This window comes from Ascoidea rubescens, assembly GCF_001661345.1.
Source record: "Ascoidea rubescens DSM 1968 unplaced genomic scaffold ASCRUscaffold_8, whole genome shotgun sequence".
NCBI lineage: Eukaryota > Fungi > Ascomycota > Saccharomycetes > Ascoideales > Ascoideaceae > Ascoidea > Ascoidea rubescens.
In genome coordinates, this window is record NW_017962920.1 from 863,840 (window position 1) to 891,770 (window position 27,931).

Consider the following 27,931-nt stretch of genomic DNA (forward strand, 5'->3'; position numbering starts at 1 on the left):
AATCAACAGAAAGCACCAAATGTTCGTCGACAGAGGGAGAAGAGGCTATTGAAGTCTTCTGCTTCGTGAAACACATCCACTTGAAGCTGCAAACTCCAACCTTTTTCAGTTCCACCTTCGTTATCTTCACTTCTTTCACCTTCATCTTCATCTTCATCTTCACCTCCAACTCCTTCACTTCCTCAACCTCCATCTATCTCTTCAGCTCACCATGGGCAGTCTTTCTCCAGCTTCTAAGGCCTCCCAGCACCAGCCTATCGTTGTCAAGACTGAGGCCTCTCACGACGAGCCGAACATGCTTCCCATCAGCTCCACCAGCTCCAACGACTCCACCTCAATCTCCCACATTCCTCCCACTGCTTCCTCTTCTTCGATTCATGGGCCTGCTCATAAGAGAAGAAAGCGAAAGGTCCAGATAGCCTGTATTTACTGCAGGAGATCCCATATGATTTGCGAGGAAAAGAGACCTTGCTCGAGATGTATCAAGAGAAACATTGGCCATCTTTGCCATGATGAACCAATCAATTCAAGACAACGAAAGCTAGTTCTGCAAAATGGATTGAACATCATAAATAGCTTGCCCCTTCTCAATAGCATTGACAGCAACAGTAATACCATCTCTAATCTTAATCCTACAGCTACTAACACTACTACTATGAATATACATAATAATAATATGAATATAGATAATAGTAATAGTAATAATAATAATAACAACAATAACAATAGTAATAACAACAATAATAATAATAATAACAACAACAATAATAATAATAATAATAATAATAATAATAATAATAATAATAATAATAATAATAATAATAACTTAAATTCAGGTAGTAATATGTCAATTCAAATGTCGAATAATAACAGTCAATCAAACCAAAATCATAACAATGATCCCCAGTTTTTAGTAGCAAATCAAAGCTCTCCCAATCAAAATAGCATCACTAATATAAACAACTTTTCTAATACCAGTAACAACACCACCAATAACAATAACATTATTAATAATAACGTTCATATCCCCCAATCTGTTACCACCATAACTGCTCCTCCTTCTTTGGATCTAGACGAAATACCTCCTTCTTCTGTTCTAACTCCAGCGAGCACTGTAAATAATACTACAAACAACAAAACTAGTGATATTCCTCATAACAATAATAATCCAAATATCAATAATAATTTCAATAATAATCCTAACAATAATTCTAACAATAATATCAACAACACCAGTAGCGATATCAACTCAATCAGTATTTCAAATTTGTTAAGCAACCAAAATATCAATCCCTCAGATTCTCAATCCAACTTGATTTCGAATAATACTAATCACAACATTCATAATATTCCTAATAATGATAATATTAATAACATCAATAACAGCAATAACAATGAACAAGTCTCCAACAGCCTATTAAATCAATTTTTTAACAACTCTTTTCAACCTTTTTTCTACTCAGAACATGCAAATTCTGAAATCTCCTCAATTAACGAATTTCTCAAATTAATTGACGATCCAGATTTTAATCAAAATAACAACAACATGAGCATCAATTATAATAAGGATATCCCTTTATTAAACAATATGTTAACCGACAGTTCCTTTGTGTCCTTGTTTAATCCCTCTTTTAATCCAAATAATCCAAATCCAAATAACCCAAACAATCAAAATATTCAAAATAATCAAAATAATCAAAGTCAACAAAATTATTATATCAATAATAATAATATGCAAAAGGAAAATAGTCCTAATGAGCCTTTAAATAATAACCCATTGAACAATCACATAGACAGCAATCCAAGTCTTAATCTACAAAACTTGCAAAATATTCCTACTCTTCAAAGTGCTTCCAATACTCCCAATATTTCAAACCACGATTCCTTTTCAACAAAAAGATCCCCCGATATCAATAATAATATCCATAACAACAACAACAACAACAACAACAATAATAATAATAATAATAATAACATTAATAAAAATAATCATATCATCAATAATAACATTGAAAACGATCCAAATGGTAAACATAACAAAAGAGATCAATTCTTCCTAACAGCTGCTGACCCATCGGTAGAAATATCGCCCGAAGAAAGATTAAAAGAAGTTATCAATGCAAAACTAGAAGCAGGCTTGCTACAGCCCTATAATTATGCAAAGGGTTATGCTAGACTACAAAAATACATGGATAACTATATGAATCAATCTTCAAGACAAAGAATCTTAAAACCGTTGTCAATATTCAGACCGGCGTTCAGAGCCATTGCGAGAACACTTAAAGACGTCGATTTGATCATCGTAGAAGAAAACTTTGAAAGAATGTTGTTAGACTATGATCGAGTGTTTACCTCAATGGCAATACCTGCTTGCCTCTGGAGGAGAACAGGCGAAATTTATCGTGGAAATAAAGAATTTGCAAGTCTTGTTGAAGTTCATACTGACGATTTGAAAAACGGAAAATTGGCCATATATGAACTAATGAGCGAAGAAAGTGCAGTAAACTTCTGGGAGAAATATGGTGCAATTGCCTTTGATAAAGGTCAAAAGGCTGTTCTAACAAGCTGTAATTTAAGAACCAAGGATGGAAGAAAAAGAAAATCCTGTTGTTTCAGCTTCACCATTAGAAGAGACAGATACAATATTCCAAGCTGCATTGTTGGAAATTTCATTCCCATCAGCCATTGAAGAGCACTAATGCTCACAATGGGTTCAATATCAACACCATGAAGTCACAACGATACCTGTCTTTAACTAGAATATACTAAATTGATTATAATATACCACTTCGATTTATAGTTTCATGCCAGTGGTTCTATTGTGCAATGTATCTTCATGTAGTCCAACGTGGCTTACTGCGAAATGCGCATGCATCAACAGCGTAACCTTCAGGGTGGTACCTTCCGTTTTTGATTGGACTTTTGACGTGTTCTCAGTTTTCGACCTCATCAAAAATTTTGTTTATAAACACCCAAATGCAGTTAGTTTATAACAGCGATAAATACATTTGATTTCCTTATCGACACTTCAAAATGAAATTGAGTAGGTTCAATTTACTAGTGGTGGGAATACTATTCCACTTGTGTTATTTGTGGTCCATTTTCGATATCTATTTCGTATCACCATTAATTCATGGAATGCAACAACACCAAAGTACCCCAAATCCACCTGCAAAAAGATTGTTTTTAATAGTTGGCGATGGCCTTAGAGCTGACACTTTATTAACAAAAGTTCAACTACCCAAAACAACTCTCAACTCGTCCATTGAAAACACCCAGCAAGAAATTTATCTTTCTAATGATCAAAACTCCATATTTTTAGCTCCATACTTGAGATCAATTATATTGAATAATGGGACATATGGAATATCTCACACAAGAATGCCAACTGAATCGAGACCTGGCCATGTCGCAATGATTGCTGGGTTTTATGAAGACGTTAGTGCTGTTACCAAAGGTTGGAAAGAAAATCCTGTTAATTTTGATTCAGTTTTTAATCAATCGTACCATACTTTTTCGTTTGGTTCGCCTGATATTTTGCCAATGTTTAAAACCGGTGCATCAGATCAAGACAGAATTCAAACAGTAATGTATGGCCATGAATTTGAAGATTTCACAAAATCTTCTATTGAATTGGATTCTTTTGTTTTCAAAAATCTAAATGATTTATTTTTAAATTCAACTAGAGATCCAAAATTGGATGAGCTTATTCACAAAGATAAAGTTGTATTTTTTTTACATTTATTGGGCTGTGACACAGCTGGTCATAGTTATAGGCCATATTCGATTGAGTATTACCAAAATGTTCAGTATATCGATAATCAATTAAAGGATTTGATTCCAAAAATCAACGATTTCTTTGGCGATGAGGAGACTGCTTTTATATTCACTGCTGATCATGGAATGTCTGCTCTAGGTTCTCATGGCGACGGTCATCCTAATAATACTAGAACCCCCTTTATTGCTTTTGGAAAAGGTATCAATAAACCTTTAGTCAGATCTCCACTCACCCCAATAGATAATACATATCCCGAGGATGACCCCGAATTTAATTCAAATGTTTGGCTTTTGGATCACATTAAAAGAAACGATCTAAAGCAAGCTGATATTGCCACATTGATGGCCTATCTAATTGGTGTAAATTATCCTTCAAACTCCGTAGGAAAGCTACCTTTAGATTTTATTGACAACAATTTGTTAGTTGATAAGCTATATGCTTTTCATCAAAATTCTTTATCAATCTTTGAACAATTAAAAGTTAAAGAAGAAAATGTCAGAAATCACCAATTCTTTTACAAACCATTTCTAAAATTTCAAAATATATCACTTGCTAAAGAAAAATACGTTGATAACTTTAATGCTCAAATCAACCAAATCCAATTGATAATTGATGATTATTACTACAATACCAATAATGAACTTGAGGGGGGATATCTTGATGATCCTCATTTGAAAACATTGGAAAATCAAATAATTACTTTAATTAGCACATTTATTGACGATTCTTTGGAGGGATTAAATTATTTACAGCAGTATAATTGGATTTTGCTAAAATCAATTGTAACCTTTGGTTTTATTGGATGGATTATTTATTCATTTATGATTTTCTTAAACACTTATATTTTAATTGGTACTGAATCAACTGCGACTTCAACTTCAACTTTCAATTTTATTAACTCAAGTTTTACCATCATAGTAACAGGAATATCCATTTGTTTCAACTTGCAAAAATACCCAATAATGTACTACTTGTACTTGGTATTTCCTGTTTTCTTTTGGCAACAAATATTTAGCAAAAGAGCTGCTTTGATCAAAGGAACCAGATTATTTTTTCAAAACACTCCATTTTTCTCAAAAATTTTTTATTTTATTTTAATCATCTCCACTTTTGAAGCAAGTACTTATGGTTTCTTTAATAGAAAAACATTCTCAATTATGTTTGCATTTCTATCTGTCTATCCAAGTTTCGTCTATAAGAATTACAAGTTTGGTGAAAATTTCTTCTGGATCCTAAATTGTCTTATCATGTCAACATTTACCTGGTCTGATGCAATTAAAACAGAAAGTTTATTAGAAATCAATTTGGGTGGGATACTAATGATAATTATTTCAGGAGTTGGATTCAAAAAAATATCCAATCAAGGAAAGATTGATACATCATTTAAAATAAATACATATTCTAAAATCCTTATAAATATTCAAGTATTGTTGATTATTGTAATGTTAATAACAACAAACATATCAGTTAATTCATTACAGGCAAGAAATGGATTGCCATTTTATTCAAAAGTCTCAGGATGGGCTACGTTAATCATATCATTGTTTGTCATGCCTATTTTGCACCATTTCAATCCAGACAGCAACTTGGACTTGAGGTTATTGATATTATTTATAACATTTTCTCCAACCTTTTTAATATTTACGATATCTTTTGAATCTTTGTTTTATTGTGAATATTCTTTGATATTATTACAATGGATTAAAATTGAAACTGATTATAAAAATAAAAAGATAATCTCTAGTGACAATAAAACAGATTGGTTGCAAATATTGAGAATATCAATAATTGGATTCTTTTTATGTCAAATTGCATTTTTTGGAACCGGAAATATTGCCTCGATATCTTCATTTTCATTAGAAAGTGTTTGTAGGTTGATACCAGTCTTTAATCCATTCTCAATGGGAGTATTATTAGTATTAAAATTGCTTATACCATATATTTTATTATCAACGGGCCTAGGGATTTTAAATATTTCATTAAGTATAAGTTTCTTTACCATATCCACTCTAATTATCTCATTAAGTGATTTGTTATCATTGAATTTTTTCTTTTTGGTTAAAACTGAGGGAAGTTGGTTAGATATCGGAATGACCATTTCAAACTATTGTATTGCAATCTTATCCAGTTTATTTATTATTTTGTTGGAGAGTATCAGTCAAATATTACTAAAAGGCATTAATATTAACAATGGGATTCTTAAGGCAGTTAAGAGCGATGTATTTGAAAATGGCAAAGAAAATGATAATGGAAACGAAATCCATCACGAAGAGCATGAAGATTCTATATTAGATTTGCAAAAGGAGCTAAACGAATTAAATATTGATGACAACTCAATTATAGAGAACATTGATATTACTGATGAAAGACCAATTAGTGCCAGATTACGTCATATTAGACGTAATGAATAAATAAATAGATAGATTTTGGAGATGAATACTATAACCAAGAAAAGAACAGGTAATCAATAATACATGAAATTAAGAAAAAAAAAAAAAGAGAAAAACAAATTGATAGAGGCTGAAAACGAAATCAAAAGCTAAAAAAAGACAAAAGAAGACAAAACATAGCAATTGTCCATTATAGTATCATATATTATTACAAATTTGAATAGAATAGAGTAAAATATAAGAAAATAACATTAATTTAACTAGAATATACTAAATTAAATCATGACCAAGCACAATAAACTATCATGGTATACCATAAACCAATATATAAGAATTAAAATGATTAAATAAAAGAATTAGTTAAAATAATTAATCAATAATTGTTGAATTCAAGTTCATAATTTTATTTTAAATAAAAGATTATTTTAATATTTCCAAGTGAATATTTTAATAAATTTTGGCTCGTTTTAAATTGATGGATTAGATTTGCTAGTTTCTTTTTTTATTTGGTTTTTTGTTGATTTTTTTTAGATTTAGGTTGTTTTTATTTCAAGTTTAACAACCTGTTACTGAAAAGTTAGAGTTAATTGTCTCACTTTAAATTCAAATATTATTATGGTAATTAATAATATGGTTTTATTTGATATTGAAAAAGTATTTTTTCTTATCAAGTATTATTCAAGTTTACTCTCAACTTAAAATTTCTTTACAATAAGATTTTATAATAATTTTGAATATTAATTACAGTTGCGAGAAAAGAGAAAAGAAAGAAAAAAACAAGAAAAATTAAACTCTTTTATCTAAAGAACACAAGATTAGATTATTGAATGGCCGACTACCCAAATAATGAAATTATAGATATATAGTTTAAATATGGTAAATAGATACAGGAATAAATAATAAATTAGTAAAAAATTTAAATTCCAACTTTGAAAAGAGAATAACATTTTTTCTTAACCTCAAAAGGCATCTCGCCTGGGCTAACATACAAACTGCAATGAGAATGAAAGGTCTGAGAGAGTTGGTGTGTCAATGGATATATATCTATTTGCCTGGATATGTATTTAATAGGTGTTGATATATGAATATTCCAAAAGCATAGACATAGAGCAGTAAAAAGCAGATGGGACTGGTTTTGTGATGGAATCGTGTACTTTCCCAAAAGGATGATGTTGATTTTGTAAGCGGAATCAGGATGAAATAGCAAGATAATTTGTAGATAGTCTGACAATCAGAGGTCCGACAAAAGAAAAAATTATTACACAATTCACGATTGATGTAGTTACTGTTTGTTTATGCCTGTTTTCTTTTTCAAGGGAATTCCTAAATCAATAATTGTTTTCAGTAAATTTGGCAATTCAATATTTCCACATTGAAGTATTTCAGTGCTTGAAGAAAGCAAAAAGAGGAAATTCCAGAGGGTCTATTGTTGAAATTGCCAATACAAATTGCTTCAAGCTTTCAGTTCATCAGCAACGAAAACATAAAGGGCAAATATAAACAAGTGATCTCAAGGTTTGGGCAAAGGGGAACTTGGACAGTATCGATATGTCAGGCACTGAATAATAAGATAATGTGATAGTGTGATAGTGTGATATGGGGATATGGTGATATGGGGATGTGAGGATATTAGCTGTTGGAGTGAATGGTCGAATTGTTGCATTGTAAATTCCTGAATTGAAACGTCCACCCACTTCCTCATCTTATTATTCAAGAGTGAATTCTGCTGTTTGTTTCACTGTTTTGCTGATCTGGATTTGGGCTATCTGCTGGTAGTTCTCACCTGCTGAATGAACTTTAACTATTTAGGTTGTGAGATAATCCACTTTACATTTTATTCCTCCATTTTGATGAGAGACCTGTGGTTAGGTTTCCCAACAGATAGCACTTTCTCTGTTCTGAGTAAGCACTAAAGGTGATATTCAAAGACAGCATGTTTTACTCTGTGGATCATGAATTATACTGTTGTATTGTATTAATAATCAAGGTGGTGGTATCGCTAGCACCACTGACACCACTAACACCACTAGCATTGTCTCTACCCCATTATTTCTCTCTTACTATCCCCTGCCATTCATTGGGAAAGGCCAAAGAGCCCATCTGCAACAGCAGTCTTTCCAAGTGAACCAGTCTGTGATACAATTGCTTTTGTATTGATGCCATATCAGTATCCGAATAACTTTTAAACACCAATCTCTGGCACAACTCGTATCACTCTGGTGCTGTCAGAGCTCCCTCCAGTTGCCAATTGATCACAGTGCTCTTGCTGGAAACTAAACTGAGATTGTGGAGAAGGTTTCCTCCGTTGGTTTCGATCTGTAGAACATGTTATCGGCAACAGTGTAGTGGTTGTTCAGCAGAGGCATCTCAGACACAGACTCTCTCAGCTCCAGTTCAGGTTTGCAATTGACATATCACCTCAGCCAGTCAGAATGCTTTTAGCTCGTTCTGCTGCTCTGCGTATTCTTAAACATTGTTAAACATCTTACCCAATTCCTCTCCAAACATGCAAGATTATCACACTGATTGTCACTCTTTGCTCTGCTATTTGCTCTTCTACTTGCTCTGCTCATTGCTTCTGCGCAACTGGAAGGAACAAACCGAATCGTGGTGATTCTCAACCCACTAGCTTCAGATCCAACACTCGATGCTAAACACGATCATTGGCCTGTTCTGCACTTCTTCCATTCAAGATACTTCTAAAAACTGACACAGATTTTCGATCAGAAGAAGTCACTCTTTTGGGGAGTTCTATTACTCAAATCCAATTTATTTTGTTCTATTTCATCAGTTTTGTCGTTTTCTTAACTCACTACCAGTTTGACTAGCATTCGTTCAAGAATTATACTGCTATTCCTCTGATTTATCTCTGTGTTTAGAATTCTAGGTTGGTTTTTTAGCCAAACATCTGAATTACTGCCTATTGCACTTCTCTATCGCTTGGAATTCCATTTTGGTTTGAGTTTTAGTTTTGGATTGGGCTCTCGTTTTCTGTTTCTCTTCTCTCTTCTCTCTTCTCTCTTCTCTCTTCTCTGCATTTTTTTTATTCTCTTCTTTATGCATTTCTTCCCATCTGCCTTCTCAGCTCTTGCTTTTGTTATAAATATACTTGTTTTTTTCCTCCCAAACTAATGTGTATCTCGTTCACCACTATCGCCAATAAACAACTCTGATATCGTCAAATCATTAACTTCAACAACATCCAGTATCTGATAGTAGTGTCCTTATTCTGCCAGCAGCATTGTTTTTTGGCTCTCGATTGGCCCAATTTCTCAGCTCTGTATCCACTTTCTATCTACTTTTCTCTGCTTTTTTCTATCTGGTTTTATCTGCCTTTTATGGCCAAATCACAATTGGTCAATTTTATTATATCGTCTTTCAAATACTGTCAAGGATAATCTAAGAACAGCCACTTTTCACTCCATCCTCTTCTGTCTCTCACTCATATTTACTTGCACTCTTCTTTCTCAACTTCATCTCATACTCATATTTCCTCTGTCTTTCTAGTTGCTACTCTTTTCAATTTTGAACTCCCTCATCTACTTCCCCTTGTCTCATTCAACTCCTTTTCATATTTTCATCTCTTTACATCTGATGCTAGCTATTCTCTGGCTAGTTCCAATACTCTGATGCCAATAATGATTAACACAAGACAAAAAAAGAAATACATCTGCTGCGATCATTGCTCCCTCAGATTCCAAAATATCAACGAGATTAAATCTCATTTCAAAGATCTCAATATTACAAGAAAACATCTATGTGATTTTGCTGGATGTGAAAGAAGTGTTTTGGGTTTCACTGAGGTCTCCAGTCTCACTCGTCATATCAAGACAATTCATCAAGATGAATATATAAACAGAGCCTGTTTTTTGGGTGCAACTCCTGAAGAACTTAAAAAAATCAAAAATTCTATACTACACAAATTTCATTGCAAGATTTGTGATAGTCGATTCACAAGACAAGATTGTCTCGATAGACATCACAAAAAAAACCATATGAATCCCTTTTCAACTTATAACAAAAGATTAAAAAAATTCAGTGACCCTAATGTTTATAAAAAAAAACAAGAAAAGAATGAAATTAAAATTCTTTTATATAACCCACAAAAGTATCTTAAATCTGATCCAAACTATGTTCATGGTAAAAAAATCAATAAAAACACTTCTGATCACAACAATAGCATTGATAAAAACTGTAAACTATCCAGAAACATCTTAAACGATCAAATCATTCAAAATAACCAAGCAAGCAACTTTCAATTTTTAAGCAGTACAAATGTCAGATATTACGATCCTACTAATCCAAACTTTATTGAAAATGAAAGAACCTACAACGATCTATCGTTTCAACATTCTCCATCTGTTGGATATACTGATGTCTCTGCTGAATCAATTACAGATAGAATCAAAGAAATTGTTAGAAACGACTACGAGGATTTGGCTGGAGAAGACTATAATGAAGATGAATCTCTTTTTGCAGACGATGTCCCAGCCTCATGCAGTTCCTATTCTAATAGCCCAAATGTTGTTCAAATTCCTTCAAGCAACAAGCACTATACTGTAATGGAGATAATCAATGGGAAAAATTACGTGAAAAATCTTGAAAACTATGATCATGATGATAACTATTACCATTACAATTCCAATGGCCAATACGCCACTATCAACCACAATCTGACTTGCCAATATAACTTGAATCCAATTGATAAATATCTCTTGATTGATCCCTATAACCAGAATAATCCATTCAATCGCCAGGTTCCATATAACCAAACTAATGAAACCCAACAAAAATATTACCAATCAGGTTCTTACTTTCCCAGTACAGTTAACCAGTACCAAAGTAATTGCCAGCAACAACAACCCCATCAATTCTATCAATCTTATCAATCTTATCAATATCACAATCAGAATTATAATCGAAATCCCCACCAAAACCAATTTCAAAATACCTTCAACCATAATGAAACTGGTACTTCATATCTTGTGAACAACCACCAAAATAGGTTTATTAATCATGTTCAGAATCAACGCTATCAAAACACTCAGTATCAAAGCACTCAACATCAAAACTGCTCTTATGGCAAATACTATTCTTCTCCAATAAACCAGCAGCCAGTTTTCAATGTCCCAGTGGCTACAAAAGTTCTAACAGCTCCAACAGCTTCTGTTTCTATAGTGACTTCTTCTTCTTTTGATGATTCTGGTGGCGTTGTCGTTCAAAGTACTGCTAATGATAACTCGAATGGTGTTAGCAGAACTCCAAACACTAATAATGATCTATTATCAAAGGAAGACCAATTGAAATTATCTTTCATTCTTAATTAAATTTATTTATCACAGGCTTTCGACTGTACAGTTTTGTTAAATTATACACATACTTAGACTATTTCATTTTATATTATTTCTTTATTCACATTTTTTGTTGTTGGGTTTTTCATTAAAGAGGATTTCTTTTTTCAATGTTGTGTAATTATTTTATTTAATTTGTTTTATGAACTTTGCAATCTTCATCATCTTCACCAATTGACGAAATGTTTAATACTTTACTTTAATTTTTTTATTTGGTTATACAAGTAAATTTTTTATTTAATAGTTTTATCCTTCATTGTTTATTTACCTGTATACTACTTTGAGATAAAGACATCTTTTTTACTTTATCTATAGCATTAAAATATAATGACCATTGAGACGCTGTTTGGTTTACAATCAGAATAGCAAATGTAGCCTATTGGGTTTGAAAGAGATTTGGCAGCAAAAGCAGCATTCTTTCAGCTTCTTTTGCCACAAACAGACTTTTTGAGCGCTAGGAAATATTCTTAATTATTGAATAAATAGACAATTTCTAAACAGTCAATTATATGTTTTATGTTGTTCTAAAGAGCAAAATATTAAAGCAATAGATAATGAAGAGCAGTTATTACAGGTTAATCTTTGTTAGTTTAATATCGTTGTTGGTGCTTACTAAATCAGCAAATGGATTCATCCATCCATTGTCGATCAAAAATCGACATTTCATTGATTCTGTGACAAATGAGCCAGTAAGTATTCAATGGTTAGTAATTGATAGTTGGATAAATGATTAGATGACTAATTAAGATCAGTTTTTTATTAAAGGTGTTGATTATCAACCAGGAGGATCATCAGGAGTTAATACAGAGAAGGATCCATTATCAGATGCAGATGTTTGTGCTCGAGATATAATACTATTTCAAGAGTTGGGAATTAATACAATTCGAGTATATTCAGTGAATCCAAATTTGAATCATGATAAATGTATGACATTATTGGCAGTTGCAGGAATTTATTTAGTGTTGGATATCAATTCGCCACTAGAGAACCAGCATCTACACCGATATCAGCCTTGGACAACATATAATTCAGAGTATTTGAAACATGTATTTAAAGTGGTTGAAGTGTTTTCGTCGTATAATAACACATTGGGGTATTTTGCGGGAAATGAAATTATTAATGATAAGACATCCGCAGAAGCATCACCTATATATGTGAAAGGGTTAATCCGAGATATTAAACAATATATTTTAAAAAACTCACCAAGAGTTATACCAGTTGGATATTCAGCAGCCGATGATTTGAACTTTCGAATATCGTTGGCCAAGTATTTGGAATGCTCAATTGATGGAAACAATGAATTATCAATAGATTTTTATGGGGTAAATTCGTATCAATGGTGTGGTAAGCAAACGTTTTATACCAGTGGATATAACATATTGGTGGATGATTATAAAGAGTTTACTAAACCCTTATTCTTATCAGAATATGGATGCAATGAAGTCAAGCCTAGAATGTTTGAAGAAACAGACGCAATATATTCCAAAGATATGAATAAAGTGTTTTGTGGAGGATTGGTGTATGAATTCACACAGGGGCCTAATAATTACGGGTTAGTTGATGTTGATGATGATGGAAATGTTCATATTTTAGAAGATTTCAATCATTTGAAAGATCAGTTTAGTAAGGTTGTATTACCGACTTCGAAGGACATATTCAATAGTAATGATAAGATTTCGAAAAATAAGAAAAAATTCAATCTAAATCTTAACCTTAATAATAACAATAATAATAATAATCTTATTAATAGTAATCAGAAAATACCAGAGTGTGAATTAAATTATGACAATTTAAAAGTTGATTCAGCTATTCCAGAATGCGTCGGACAAAGTTTAATTGACCAGGGAGTTATATCAAGTTTGAATAAAGATGAGTTGGATAGTTTGAGCAAAAACAAAGGAAATTTTGTTCCCTTAACCGAGGAAGACTTGATAACATCGTATACAATCTATGATGTTAATGGAAATACGTATCCAAGAAAGAAGTATGTGCATGTTATGAGCTACGCAAAGACAGGGAACAAGCAGACAAATTCGAACAGGATGGATGGTGACTTGGAAAAAAGCAGCATTGGGGTCAATGCTGGAAGCTACATTAGCAGTGGCAATGAGGTTATTGGAATCACCAACAACGAAGATACTGAAGAGAAACCAAAGAAAAGAGGCCCATTTGCGTTTTTGTTCAGAAACGAAGGTGAGTAAACAACCAACACACCTTTCTCCAACCACAGGCAACTACTAACTAAAACAACGCAAATTGTAGGCAGCAGCGTGAGAAAAAGCGGAAACTTGAGGTCTCTTCTGGTGTTGAGCTTGGTGTTCAATTTAATGAGTGTGATTTTGGTGCTCTTCTGAGATTTGCTTTTGAGCTTTTGAGAGCTCTTTTTTACTCGCCATCTTTTAATAACCATCCCTGTGGTTCAACGCATAAACACGCTTAACTGCTTAGAATCCGTTAAGGTGGTACGCACTGTTACCCTTTTTGTGTTTTCAAAAAAGGGTTTTTTTCTTTTATTTCTCCATTCACTTCTTTACTTCCTTATTCTTTATTTATTTCTACTTAATCCACAGCAGAAATCTACCAGTAAGTATCTTCTACTTATCTTTACCCAGGCTGATAACTGGATGACTTGAGGTTAATCAATCCCTTTTTGTCTTTTAATTGTCTGGGAGAGCAGCAGTTTTGCTGGAGGGAATCTAATCTTACACAGTGGTGTTTTGCTTTCACAGCTCGACTGTTTAATTTTCCTTCTCATTCTTTCTTGTTTTCCTTTTCATTTCTTTTCTATTCTTTATTTTCTTTGGTTCTTTTACTAACAGACTCATTTCAATGCTCTCTAGAAACTGATGCTTTTCTGAAGGAAATCCCTCACTTGTTGCAACAAATATATAGCCTTTCTGGAATCTTTGCCTTTTTTTTATTTTTTCCCCGTGTTATTCAGCACACTTGTTTTTCTCTCTTTTTTCTGATTATATTTTTTTCTCTTTTCGTATTCAATAAACAAATTTCTGATCTCAATTCATCGCATTTGTATTTCTACTTTTTTAATAGCAAGACCTTTCTTTCTTTGATATAATGATACTAGCAAAAGAAGTAGCTTTTTTTAACTATGTATGTGTTTCTATTGGTTTTTTTGGATTTTGATCGAAATTTCATTGTCTAACATTTGCTTTTTATTAAGATTAAACCATTTTGTATCAAATTATCAAATTTACTTCTACAACCTTCAATTAATTTCAATAAAAACTCAATCCAAATAACAAATTCGCTAAACGAACTAAATTCTGCTTTAAATGATTCAATTGACAAGTTTGATTTAATCGAGTTTAATCAGAATTTTCTCTTTTTTAAAAATGATAAAATCCCAGAGTATATCTTTCTACCAATCAATTTTTTATTGAATTTTGCCACTAATAATGATAATGATAATAATAATAATGGTAACAAGGATAAGAATAAGATTAACTTGTTAAGTATCCAAATCGAATTGATTTTAAAAATATTGGACTTCTTATTCATTTATACAAATTGGAATATTTATATTCCTCCATCTCAGAATAATAACAATAGCAACCATGATAATGATAACGATAATGATTCGTCTAAAAGAGCAGATTTTTTCCCTCTTTTATTATATTTAACCTTTGATTTAAATAATCAAAGTCATTCAAATAATCATAATGATGATAATATCAATCTAATTGAGTTAGAAAAATCCTATGATACAAAATTAGCTGGCTTGAAAACAATTCAATCATACTTGATTACGATCGATAACTACGATACACTAATTCTTTCTCAATCTCAACTTAATCCTGATCTTAATGATAGTAACAATTCGTCCTCTCTGTTATTCATTTCATCTCAGAAAAATCTCATCTTATCATCAAATTTAATATCCCATTTACTATCCATAATTCAGTTCTCAACTTCAAATATTCAAATCCAACTAGCCTCAATTCACCTCTTAGATTTCCTATTTCAAAGCACCTTTCACAAAAATCCAAACCACTTATTCAAAATTTTGCCCGGTACCATTTCCATCTTTAACAAAATCTTATCTAAAAACCAAATTCTAAATAACTCAAATCGAACTATTAAGAAATTCAATTCAACTGTTTTAATACAAATTTTAAATATTTTTTCTACTCTATTAACAATAGTAATTAATGATAATGATTTAAATCATATCTTATTATCAATTGAAAATGATGCTAACACCAATAATCAACATAATCAAGAGAGCCAATCAAATGAAACAAATAAAATGAAGGAAACAAAGGAAACGAATCAGATAAATGAAATAAACAAATCTTGGCTACTTTACACTTCAAAACAAATTAAAATCGTCTTTTTAAACATCTCAAATTCAAATTTACTTAAAAATAACTCAAAATTATTGCTCAAGAAGGCCCTTCTATCTCTTTACGACAATGTTATTAAAAACTCTGTATTATCTCTAATTGACTCAATTCCAATTATAATAATCTCCATTTCTTATCTTTGTGATATTAATACCATTAATAATGAAAACGTTATAATCGATAATCAATTAATTTCAAAGGGTCTTGAATTACTATCATTTATTTACAATAACAACAACCCAAGAGTTTCAAACTTAATAACTGACTCTCTATCAAATTCAATTGATAATTTGTCCAATTTTCTACACAAATCTGATCAGGATATTTTATCCTCTTATTTAAATTCAACTCTGTTTTTAATTGATATATTTAATAAAAATCAAATAAAAAAAAAGAATAATCAATTACAGAATCTTTTGAAAAATTCGATAATAACAATCAAAGAAGAATTATCAAGCTCCATTATTAATCAGAAAATACTGATCAACCAAAAAAATTCAACTTCAAAATTAAAATTATTGTCTTCCTCAACTTCTTTCAACTCATTATCTTATAGCTCAAGCTTATCGCTAATATCAAAATATACTCCTAATTTGGTCCAAGACGAATTTTCAAACTTAACTCTATCTAAAAAGGAATCATTATATTTAGACAAACTACAAAATTTGCACAATGAAATTGAAAATTTGTTTTTTTTTATATTTAATAAGAAAACAGAAACCTCTTTATCAAATTTATTAGTTAATATAGGCAAAAATGAAAACTCTTTATCAATAATAGAAAATTTATTAATAAACTCCGGTATTTCCATTTTAGACAAATCGTTAACAATATATTTAGCGAGTAAAATTTTAACTGGCTACAATCAATTTTTAAATAAAACCGGTAATCAAGATATTCAAAATTATGATAATGATAATGATATAGATCAATATTTAAATTTTGAAGAAGCTTCTGATTATTCTTCAATTGAAAATGTTGAATCAAATAGACAGGAACTAGTTTCATTTACTTTAAATATTTTAGAAGTCACAAAGGAAATATTTGAAGAAACCTCAACAATAGCTCCCGATTTTTTGTTAGAAATCATACATTCGATTTCATTAAATTCAATTGGAACATGTTGCGAAATCTTAGGCGAGTCTTTTAAATTCGAATTAAGTGATTATTTATATCCCATAATTGATGGATTAGCTTCAAACTCAGAAACTATTAGAAATATTGCTCAACAAAATTGTTTATTGATATCCAAGATTTGTTATGATTATTCAGTTCATAATTTAATCTTTGAGAATTGCGATTACTTATTGGATTCAGTCAGTATAAGGTTGACTTCTTCAACCATTACACCAAGAACTGCAACAGTATTAATGGTTTTGGTAAAAATTAGTGGGTCTGAAATTCTACCTTACTTGGACGATATTTTAAATTCCATGTTTGTTTTATTGGATATGTATCATGGATATGCAGTTTTATGCCAGGGATTTTTTGCTGTATTTGATGTTATTTTAGATGCAATCAATGAAAAATATTTAAAAAATTATGATTTTTATGGATATTTTGAAAACTTAGATAAAGACTTAAAAAAAATTCAAGATCCTTGGGGAATGAAAAGCATCAGTGATTTAGTGTCATTTGTAAGTTTTGGAAAGAATGATATGAGCGTAGAAAAACAGTATGGGGATTTAAAAGACGATGGTGATGATGAAAATGATACTGATAGTGATGATGAGAGTGTGGATGAGAGTGTCGATGGGAGCATGGGTGAAGAAGATGATCAAAAGAATATTGAAAGGAAATGGGAATCATCGACTCCAAAAAGTTTGTATTTATTAGTTTCGCAAATATGCTCTTATTGTATCAGATTATACCAACATCCATCAATTAATTTGAAGATTTCTATTTTGATGATATTGAAAAAAGTTATTCGAATATTGTCAACAAATTTCAATGAGTTATTACCAGTATTATCATCACTTTGGCCATTTGTTTCCTCATCATGCATTCAAAACAGCGATTTAAGAATGAAATTAAATGGGCTCATTTTATTTCAAGAAATGATTAAATACAGTGGATCATTTTTGTCAAAACAATATCTGGAATTCTGGGAGTCTATTAAAAAATCATTATACGCAAACGATGGAAATCTCAATATCAATTATAAAAATAAAAACAAAAATAAAACCCAAATGATAAACAAACAAGTTTTAATAATACCAGGAATAAGCTTAAAATGTCAAGAGATTCTTGTTGAAGTATTGGTAAGTGGAATTAGAGGTTTTGGAAATTTAATTGAGTCTGAAAAATTACAAGAGATTATTGAATATTGCTGCCATTTCATTAAAAATGAAAATGAAGAATATGATGCCAAATTTGGAAATTTTTCGGATCTTGCTTGGTATAATCTCAACAAGAAAACTTTAAATGAAAACAAACAGGACTTCTTTGAATCAGATTTGAAATTAAAGTTGAGAAGCAAAATTTATAGTTATTAGTTAAGCTGAATCAGTTATACAAAAAACCCTATTGACTAGTCTTTTGGATTTATTAAATGAATATAATCAAAAAAAAAAAATCAAAAGCAGCCTAGTTATTCTACAGTTATAGTTAAATTAAATTTATAAATCAATTCAGAATAATATAAATCAACCTTTAATTTTAGTTATTTAATTATTTCAATCATCAATTTTTCTTTACTAATAAAATGACTGAAACAAGCGATGCTAAAAATATATTATAACAAAAACATTTTGATATAAATTGTATACAAACTGAAAGAACCAAAAAACCAATTTTATTAAACAAACTAATTGTCTGCTTTGAAAGCAGCAATTTTTTTGGCAATTCTGGCTTCTCTTTCCAGTTTGGTCAATTTAACGTCTCTGTATTTCTTGGAGTTAGCAGCATATTGAGCTTTAGTGTATTTCTTGGTGGTTGGTTTGAATTCCGGGTTTTCTCTAATAGCTTCATGGGCATCGGCATAAATGTCTTCAATTCCTTCAGCATCAATGTCATCGTCAATATAGTTTTTGAAAATAGTTCTGTATTTTTCTTCATCATCATCGGCCAATTCTTCCATGTATTCGGCAATGTGGCCACCAAAAATGTATTTTCTTAAAGTTTCTGAATCTAATTCACTAGATTCGAAATCCCAACCTGGAAATCTGTTTTCAGAGTGAGGAATGTACAAACCACCATCAGAAGCACCTTTAAGGGCACCAAAGACTTTGGCACCGGTGGTGGTTCTTTGTAGACCAACATCTAAAAAGACTTTGAAAGGTCTTGGAGCATCTTCAACGGCTTCGGTTAATTCGAATTCACCTTCTGGTTCGGTGACACCTTCATAGGTTTCATCTAAACCTAATTTTTTCAAAGTTCTTCTGGCAATCAATAAACCGGTTGCGTAAGCAGCAGACCAGTTAGTTAAACCGTATTTGATACCGTATTTTGGTAATTCATGGGAGTAGGCAGCAGCTAAGACGATATCACCAGTGATTTGTGATGAAATGATTTGACAGATGATGTCTTTTTTGGTGAATCTGACAACTAACCTGTATTTTGGAGTGCTGTACTTAGCTTTGTGCTGAGCTACTAATCTCTTTCTTTGGTAGTAATCAGTTTTACCTTCTCTTCTACGACGGAAAGGAGTTTGGAATCTTGAGTAGTATGGAGAAGACTTTGTTTCTCTTTGGAAAGGCATTTTGAAAATGTAAAAAAACCGGAATTAATTAAAATTGAATTAATTACAAGAAGGACTTTTTAAAAGGGAGAATTAAGAGAGGTTTGATATATTGAATCAATATATTGATCAACAGATTTGGTAATAGTCAACAGGGCAACTGAAAAATTTAGAAGTATCGGATTGAAGTATAGTCATGTGATTGTGAGCTTTAATGATGCTGAAATATCAAAGAGGAAGTGTGGTTATGAGCCGTGACTGCTTTTCTGAAAATTGGAAATAATTGTGACCCGTGTTAGTGGCACGGTTTGGTATGTGTATTTATGTAGACGCAGTGTAATGTTTATACATGTGAGAGCCATTTACATGGACAGTGTTTTCAGATAAGAAGTTGGTGATAAGCTGATAAGATAAAGAAATTTAGAAGCAGGGAGAATGTTTAGGAATTGAAAAATATAAATATAATGATATTTAAGAGGAAATAAAGAGCTCTATGTTGCTGTTTAGGAACAAACAGGAGAAGGGGTTTAAGAGAATGAAAAAGAAATAGATAGCAAAGCTATCCCACTATTTTATACAATTTTGAATTAATTTTGATGGTAAGATGATGGTACTGAAAAACAAGAAATAGTAAATAGCGAAGAATATGAAAAATCATCAGTGGAACAGCCGCTTTTAGGATGTACAAGTGATAGGATGGTTAGGGATGGAAGAAAAAAAAGAATTTGATATGATTATATAGAGGAATATTATTTAAAATTTATTATTTTTCAATTTTCATTAATAAATATTTTTCACTAATAGATAATTTTCATTAATTTTTTAAAATATTGTTACAGCCGATGAGCTATTTTAATAATTTGGTAATCAATCAAAAGTGAATGAATCAATTGATTAATTGAATAATTGATTGAATTATTGATTGATTAAATTATTAATTGGTATAAATCAAATTATAATGAAAGAGTATAGAATAAAAAATGAAATGCGGATGGAAAGTTGATATAAATGTAAAAAGTTTAATAGAACAGCTGTACCGTTGAACAAGAAGTTTAATACAGGAGGGAAATAAGCTGGTGTTCGTTAAGAAGAAGATGTTTAGTTTCTTTTACATTTTGTGTTATAATTAGCTTTTAGGTGTTTCCCAACCAAGATATGAGTTGTTACTGCTTAATAGAATAGTGAGCGAAATAAAATAGAGATTGGAATAGAAAGCCAAATAAAAAAAAGATGCAGAAAAGCCTAGAAAAATGTTTAGAAGCAAAACGGTAAATGAATAATTGAATAGATATGTAGAGTGGAAGAGATGGCAAAATATCAGAAATTGTTGTAAATTACTGTGAATTGACGTAAATTATTGTACATTATGGTAGATATTGACAAATTGCTGTAAGTATGAAAAGGAATTATAAAAAAGATGCGTATCATAATATAGAAAGCTAAAAAGATTATGGTTTTCACGGAAATGGTAAAACAGTGATGATATAATAACTATTATATTATTATATTATTATGTTATTATAATAACAAGTTAAATATATAGCAATTATATCAATGAATAACAATAGAATAAGATTTCGGATAGTGTGCGATATAATCTAGGAGATGAAAAAAAAGAAGGGTATTGAAGAAGGCATAATGTTGAGATACGATTGAAATGAATTTGCTATTATGAATAATAAAAGAAATAGAGGATTGGGGATGTATCTCCTTTGAAATTCTGAACTGACGAAGGATATTTGAACATCGGTTTCGGCAATGGCACAAAATTCCTTAGGATTTGGAAATGTCAAATGTGGATGAGAAGATCAGTTTGGAGGCCAGAGGCATTCAGTTAGAAGGACCAAGAGGACGAATGTCGTTTAAATGAATATAAGCAATATATAGGTGTGAGCAGTACTGAATGAAATGGGAGATATAACAGCTGGGGCAGATAAAGAGAGTGTAAGAGAAAGGCTGAGGGAAAGTTGCCTGATTGGGACAGCTGCTTATACTGCTTACGTAAGGAGGGGCACAAAAACAGCGCGCCGATTCCTCACGCAAATATGGCACGCAGCCGCAACGCAGCCGCGACCCGGCATTAGACGACACGCGCATGAACCCGACTCTGCGCGGATCTAGCGAGCCAGCGCTAGCCCAATGCGGCATGTTGTGGTGCCGGCTGAAATCCGGGCTTGCGGGCCTTCTGCCGCTCAAGATTCGAGACGATGAGTTGGGCAGGCTCGCAGTGTCGATGGAGGAAGAGAACCATCTCCAGCACAGCGGGTCTTGAGCATAATCCCCAGAGCACAGGTGTTGCACTGAGAGTTCCAGAGTTCCAGAGTTCCAGAATGCTAGAGCCCATGGCTCAAGTGCAGGAGCTTCAGAAGCAGCGCTGTCTCCAGCTCTGACGGCTACTGGCCTGTCTTACCGGCACATCAAAACAATGCAGGGTTCAGCCTGGAGCTGAGAAAGGGCATTGGCACCATGCTGGTGGAAAAGATTCCAGAGACCTGTCAAATTCAATTTCCACCACCCGGAGTCCGAACAAGAAGACAACAGCAGCAAGGCCCTAATTAATAACAAACCGATTGATAAACAGTGCTTATAGCTCATCTATTTCCATGGACCTGTTGTACTGGCAAGTGGGTAGGATATTTTCAGGCCATTATGAACCGCACTTTTGGACTTGAATAATGCTGCAATTGTTATTGCAGTATAATAGAATCGTGTGAGGGAATTAAAATCAATTGGTATTGGTTATTTGCTTTTAGTGTGTTTAGCAGTAGATACGAAAATAAATAGGAATGGGGAAAAACTATCGATCATTATTATTCCAATAATACATCAACCATTATAGTGGTAGAGATTTAAATATTTATATAGCTGGTTATATCAAGAGATATATGAAAAATACATGATTAAATATGTGAATAGATTTTTGAGTATAGCCAAAATTGGACAGCTTGATTATTCTTGATCATCTATTTTGTTTAGTTCAAATCAAGTAAGAAATCTGGGGCTGATAGTCTCAAAGTTCTATTAATCAATCATTTTTGATTACCATAGAAGTGTTCGCTAATATTTATTGTTTAATATTGATTTTCTTTTCGCTATGTACAGTCTCGGTCATAATTGTAACAAATCTGCTTTTGTTTTTGTTTATCTTTGCGATGAAATAACAAGTAAATAAACTATCCTGTGCACATCCTACTATTCTCGTAATGGATTGTTTATTCCAGTATTCCAGTATTCCACGATTCCACGATTCCACGACTCCATAATCCCAAAATATCCTGCTACGGTAGCACTACTGCTTGTAGTCGACACTAACTCTGCCCTGCTCTGATGGTGAAAGGCTAAAAATATAATAAAAAGTGTTCCTCTTTTTCGACCCACCTTGATTTGTTGATTATTCTCCACCAAAAGCGTACACTGCACTGTCTGGCTCAAGCAAAGCGCGTTGTATGTTGCAAACACTACGAATACCCAGTCACCATTACTCACCATCACAGCAAACATCGACAGCAAATAGAGCCTCAACAACAATTTAGCATTTATTATCCGATCAGCCAAAAGGTTGTGTTACTGCTTTTACCCCAGATTTCAAGTGGCAGACCTGAGCGGTCTCCGGAAGTGCGCTGGAAGAGCCATTCCGGTGTCAAGAGCACGCGCACCGGGAGGAGCTTTAGCCCGATCAGGCAGCGTTAGCGGCCCTGGCTCTGCTACAGGCGCGAGATAGCGGATTCTGCGTGGTCGGTATACGCCCAATCGGGCAGGTCTGGCAAGGCCGCACGCTGGGTCCATCCCGGTTCCCACCGCACCAGGCCTGGGCCGTACCCCTGCGGAGCGGCAGCGGAGGCGCTGACCGGGAGAGCAGCCTTCAACCGCGCCTGCTCGGAACGTCGAAGCTGCGTGTGGGTGCATTCGGATGCGTGTGTACAACGCGATATACCGCTATCAGGCCCGCGCTGGCGCCGGCAACGATTTCGCGTGCGCGAGAGGGGGGTGGCCTGTGCAGCTCTAGAGCTCTCGACCCAGTTCTTTCTTTTATCTGTTCTTGATGGCCTTGCTTTTGTATGTTCTCTACACTGTACTCAAGCTGCTCTTCTTCCAAAGTGGTGTGTTGCTGTTCGCTAAACAGCAATATTCAATGCTGTGAGACTGGACGATCCATTTTAGATTTAGAGTTTTCAACTTAAAATTTAACTAATAAACAACAATTTTTTTTTTTTGGGTTTTTTTATTTCTTTACTGTTTTTTGTTTGTTGGTTGTTAATTATATTTGTTTGGCTTTTGATTTGGGTTATATACTTCCTGATGATATTTGTATAAATATATTCAATATCTCTGTGCTTTTTCATTTCTTTTTCATCTCTTTCTTATTCCATCTTTAATATCGATACCTCCATCAATACCAATTTTCCATATCATTTCCAAAAGATATTTCATATCTCAACACAACTCAACTCAAGAGTTCAATTCAATTGATATAATTATTTTATTCAATTATCATACTTTTTGATTCAAGAGACTGCAAAAGTAAAAACAATAAAAAGAACAAAAAAAACATACATTCAATTCAAAAATCAATAAATATTATCTTTCAACTACAATTTCTGTAATTCCTCCAAAAATTAAAACAAACATACAAATAATTAAATTATCCACTATTTTTAATTCAATTGCAATTTCCAATCACATTTTCATTCACATTTTCATTCACATTTTCATTCAATTACCTTCTAATATCCTCTCAAAATGACTGTATCCTCCACTTTAGACAACAGATCTGGTGTATCGTACCCATCTTCTTCTGACGATGAAGCCTTTTCTTCCTCCGAATATAGAATCCCAACTTCAGCTGGCAGAATGCTCACAAATGTTAGAACCCACACTTTAACAAAAAGAACTCCCATCGGCTGGAAAGCTGAAATGCTATACTCCAACAGAAAACCAAAATCAACTAGATTGACCTCTGATGGTTCAATTGAATGTGATTTGACCGGTTTCCAAATCTTAAACTCCCCTCTATTCAACAAAGGTACTGCCTTCTCTCTCGAAGAAAGAGCTGCTTTCGGTTTACAAGGTCTTCTACCTCCTGTTGTCAACACTCTTGATGAACAAGTTGAAAGAGCTTACAAACAATTATCTGTCTTGAGAACTCCCTTGGGCAAAAATGACTTCTGTACCTCCATGAGACAACAAAATAAAATCCTATTCTACGAATTGGTCAGAAGACATATCAGAGAATTACTTCCAATCATCTATACTCCAACTGAAGGTGATGCCATTGCTGCCTTTTCCCATCGTTTCAGAAAACCAGAAGGTTGTTTCTTGGATATCACTGACCCGGAAAGTGTCGAGACAAGATTAGCTGCTTTCGGTAAATCAAAGGATGTTGACTACATCGTTGTCTCAGATGGTGAAGGTATCTTGGGTATCGGTGATCAGGGTGTCGGTGGTATCAGAATCTCTATCTCGAAATTGTCTCTTATGACCTTATGTGGTGGTATCCATCCAGGTAGAGTTATCCCAGTCTGTTTAGATGTTGGTACGAACAACAAAACTTTATCCGATGACGAGCTATACATGGGTAACAGATTCCCCAGAGTTAGAGGTGAAGCCTATGACGCCTTCTGCGATCGTTTTATTGAAGTCGTTAAAAAAAGATTCCCCAACGCTGTTGTCCATTTTGAAGACTTTGGTGTTCTTAATGCCAGAAACTTATTGAAAAGATATAGAAACAGAATCTCCTGTTTCAACGATGATATCCAAGGTACAGGTGCCGTTGTTATGTCCTCCATTATCGCTGGTTTGAACTTCACAAACAGAGAACTACTAGACTCCAAAATCGTTGTCTACGGTTCAGGTTCCGCTGGTTTAGGTATTGCTGATCAAATCGTCTCTCATATGGTTACTCATGGTGCTACTGTCCAAGAAGCCAGAGATAAGATCCACTGTATGGATCGTTTTGGTTTAATTGTCAAATCAATGAAGGAAACTGGCTTGGCCAGCGAGGACCAACTACTATACGCCGATGATGATAAAGACTGGGAAAACGTCAACATCAAATCCTTAAGAGAAGTTGTCGAACACGTCAAACCAACCATCTTGATTGGTTGTTCAACTCAAGCTGGTGCTTTTACTGAAGAAGTCGTCAAAACCATGTACAAATATAACCCAAGACCAATTATCTTCCCATTATCAAACCCAACTAGATTACATGAAGCTGTTCCAAAAGACTTGATGGAATGGACTGATTGCAACGCTTTAGTCGCCACTGGCTCTCCCTTCAAGCCATACAAGGGTTACGTCTCATCTGAAAATAACAACTGTTTCTCATTCCCAGGTATTGGTTTGGGTGCTGTTTTATCCAGATCAACAACCATCAGTGATGAAATGATCAGTGCTGCTGTCGACGAATTAGCCAAAATGTCTCCAAAGGTTAGTAATCCAAAAGCTGGTTTACTACCTCCAGTCGAAGAAATCACTGTTGCCTCATCAAGAATCGCCACAGCTGTTATATTAAAGGCTCTTGAACAAGGTTTAGCTAGAATTGAAAACGAATTCCAACCAGGTACAAGAAAATCTAGAAAAGTTGTTGTTCCAAGAGACTTTGATGAATGTCATGAATGGGTCAAAGCACAAATGTGGAAACCAGAATACAGACCATACATTAAAGTTGAGCATCAACAAGATATTCACACTCATCAATATTAGTTTTTTAAAAAAAAAAATTACTATCATTCAAAAAATTATACAAATTATACAAATTATACAATATGAAAATTAATTAAGAAAAATTAGTTTCATTTTTTAATTTTTTTTTTTCTTTTATTCTTTATATTCGTTTCAGTTCATTTTTTATTTTTTTTAATTTTGAAAAGGAAGAAAGAAAAGTGTTCCAATTATCTATTAGTTTAAATAATTGTGAGATTTTTTTATTGTTTTTAACTTATTTTTTGTTTTTAAATAATCATTTTCGAAACTTTTTGTTTGGGGTATTATATTTTTATTTTTCTCGTTTCATTTTACAAGTTTAGTTTTTTATATTGCATTTATTATGTTTTATTTTTTTTTCATTTGATTTATATACTACCTAATACAATAAACAACTATAATTTCAATATCAATTCTCCATTGCCGATTTATCACTGCAATCAAATTAACCCCAGATTAGATCAGATAAGACTTAAGATAACCAAAAACACACAAATCTGCAAAGCTCAAAGCAATAATACATCAGCACAACAGCCAATCAGAGAGAAGTATATTCACAACAGCACTTTATCAAATACAGCAGCTGAAAAATACCTGTATGAAACCAAACCGTTTGATTTTCTACAATTTTTGCGTACAAGATTCCCTGTAATTTCAGAGAGAAGTCCAGAATCTGCACACACACGATACATAACATGAAGGGCTATTAGGTAACCGCTTAGTGTCGGTGCTTGCAAAAAGTATAATTACTGATTCCGAAAGCCCATTTCCAAAATTTCCTTGATGGTCAACAAAATGAGCTATTTTCCAGGTGCTTGAGAGTTTTTAAAAGTATTTAAAACCCTCGCTCTATTTGGCTGGAAAATGACATGGACCTAAGCAGACTGAAATCGGCGATGGAGCTTTTCTTGAAACTGATCAGCCTGGTTGAATCAAGTCAAGAAATGAGGGATAAACAGTGGCAGAGGGGGTGACTCCAGCTGCCTGGAATCACAGTCCAGAGGAAAAATTACAAAGAATTCTGACAAACGCAACAACTTCAACGACAAATCCAGTTGGAGACTCTCCATCAAAAACTGCTATTGTTTTTCTTTTCAACTGTTTTCTCAGACCCAGAATTCCCCAGAATTCTAATCTATCCACAACAATGGTCTCCGCGACTATACGCATAAACGCGTCAGACAGCGCTCTTACACATCTGGCCAATGGCAGGGTGCAAAAAAACTAGAAAAAGGGAGTAAATCCCGATTTGGCTTTTTCGGCACTTGCTGGAGTCTTTTTCTTGTGTATTTTATCGAAAACCATCCACGAATCTTTCTTCAACTGGATGTGAATTTATTTGGGTTGGTTTTATCTTCTCTTGTTATCCTCTTTTTTTTCTCTCGTTTTCCTTTCGTTTTTATCGCACTGGGAGGGGTCTTTTGTGCGTTTTCCTCTCCATACAACTATCCACAGTACTTAATGCCGGCCATTTACTCAGGTATTTCCGGTATACTTGAGAGCTAAAAACCGCCCCTCGGCCTTAACTATGGCCTCCCCCACGACTTTCCAAAAGGAAACCTTTTTACTACAGCCCTTTTCGCTGAAAATGGTTGAAAATGAGTTAAAATAATGAAAATGATCAAGCTGATTATATCCAAGCAGACAAAAGTGGTTTATCTGATGGT

At 33.1% G+C, this 27,931-nt stretch overlaps 9 protein-coding genes across 9 annotated transcripts; 6 read left to right on the plus strand and 3 right to left on the minus strand.

The window, feature by feature from the left end:
* Window positions 1-391: 391 nt before the first annotated feature.
* Window positions 392-2,680, plus strand: ASCRUDRAFT_24457 (Zn(II)2Cys6 transcription factor domain-containing protein; the record flags this gene model as incomplete). Its single annotated transcript, XM_020189852.1, has 4 exons — window positions 392-608; window positions 1,074-1,256; window positions 1,404-1,590; window positions 1,750-2,680. Coding segments are annotated over 4 exons (1,518 nt in total), but the record flags the coding sequence as incomplete, so codon positions are not given.
* A 353-nt stretch (window positions 2,681-3,033) lies between these two features.
* On the plus strand, window positions 3,034-6,189 carry MCD4 (mannose-ethanolamine phosphotransferase MCD4; the record flags this gene model as incomplete). Its single annotated transcript, XM_020194623.1, has 2 exons — window positions 3,034-5,997; window positions 6,052-6,189. The coding sequence occupies 2 exons, from the start codon at window positions 3,034-3,036 to the stop codon at window positions 6,187-6,189; spliced, it is 3,102 nt and encodes a 1,033-aa protein (XP_020046875.1).
* A 3,617-nt stretch (window positions 6,190-9,806) lies between these two features.
* On the plus strand, window positions 9,807-11,495 carry ASCRUDRAFT_81474 (uncharacterized protein; the record flags this gene model as incomplete). The annotated part of the gene is made up of 1 exon (XM_020194624.1): window positions 9,807-11,495. One exon carries the CDS (start codon window positions 9,807-9,809, stop codon window positions 11,493-11,495), a length of 1,689 nt encoding a protein of 562 aa, XP_020046876.1.
* Window positions 11,496-12,073: 578 nt separating this feature from the next.
* On the plus strand, window positions 12,074-13,720 carry GAS4 (1,3-beta-glucanosyltransferase; the record flags this gene model as incomplete). The annotated part of the gene is made up of 4 exons (XM_020190632.1): window positions 12,074-12,208; window positions 12,272-13,147; window positions 13,208-13,349; window positions 13,389-13,720. The coding sequence occupies 4 exons, from the start codon at window positions 12,074-12,076 to the stop codon at window positions 13,718-13,720; spliced, it is 1,485 nt and encodes a 494-aa protein (XP_020046877.1).
* Window positions 13,721-14,157: 437 nt separating this feature from the next.
* TTI1 (Tti1p) lies at window positions 14,158-18,534 on the plus strand. The gene is made up of 2 exons (XM_020189338.1): window positions 14,158-14,630; window positions 14,701-18,534. Exons 1-2 carry the CDS (start codon window positions 14,595-14,597, stop codon window positions 18,376-18,378), a joined length of 3,714 nt encoding a protein of 1,237 aa, XP_020046878.1. The 5' UTR covers window positions 14,158-14,594; the 3' UTR covers window positions 18,379-18,534.
* A 155-nt stretch (window positions 18,535-18,689) lies between these two features.
* RPL5 (60S ribosomal protein uL18) lies at window positions 18,690-19,583 on the minus strand (the record flags this gene model as incomplete). The annotated part of the gene is made up of 1 exon (XM_020190630.1): window positions 18,690-19,583. The coding sequence occupies one exon, from the start codon at window positions 19,581-19,583 to the stop codon at window positions 18,690-18,692; it is 894 nt and encodes a 297-aa protein (XP_020046879.1).
* A 2,054-nt stretch (window positions 19,584-21,637) lies between these two features.
* Window positions 21,638-22,360, minus strand: ASCRUDRAFT_76522 (uncharacterized protein). The gene has a single exon (XM_020193502.1). The coding sequence runs from the start codon at window positions 21,904-21,906 to the stop codon at window positions 21,694-21,696; it is 213 nt and encodes a 70-aa protein (XP_020046880.1). The 5' UTR covers window positions 21,907-22,360; the 3' UTR covers window positions 21,638-21,693.
* Window positions 22,361-22,615: 255 nt separating this feature from the next.
* Window positions 22,616-23,074, minus strand: ASCRUDRAFT_76523 (uncharacterized protein). The gene has a single exon (XM_020193503.1). It carries the CDS (start codon window positions 23,049-23,051, stop codon window positions 22,755-22,757), a length of 297 nt encoding a protein of 98 aa, XP_020046881.1. The 5' UTR covers window positions 23,052-23,074; the 3' UTR covers window positions 22,616-22,754.
* Window positions 23,075-24,476: 1,402 nt separating this feature from the next.
* MAE1 (malate dehydrogenase (oxaloacetate-decarboxylating)) lies at window positions 24,477-26,264 on the plus strand (the record flags this gene model as incomplete). The annotated part of the gene is made up of 1 exon (XM_020190656.1): window positions 24,477-26,264. One exon carries the CDS (start codon window positions 24,477-24,479, stop codon window positions 26,262-26,264), a length of 1,788 nt encoding a protein of 595 aa, XP_020046882.1.
* Window positions 26,265-27,931: the final 1,667 nt, after the last annotated feature.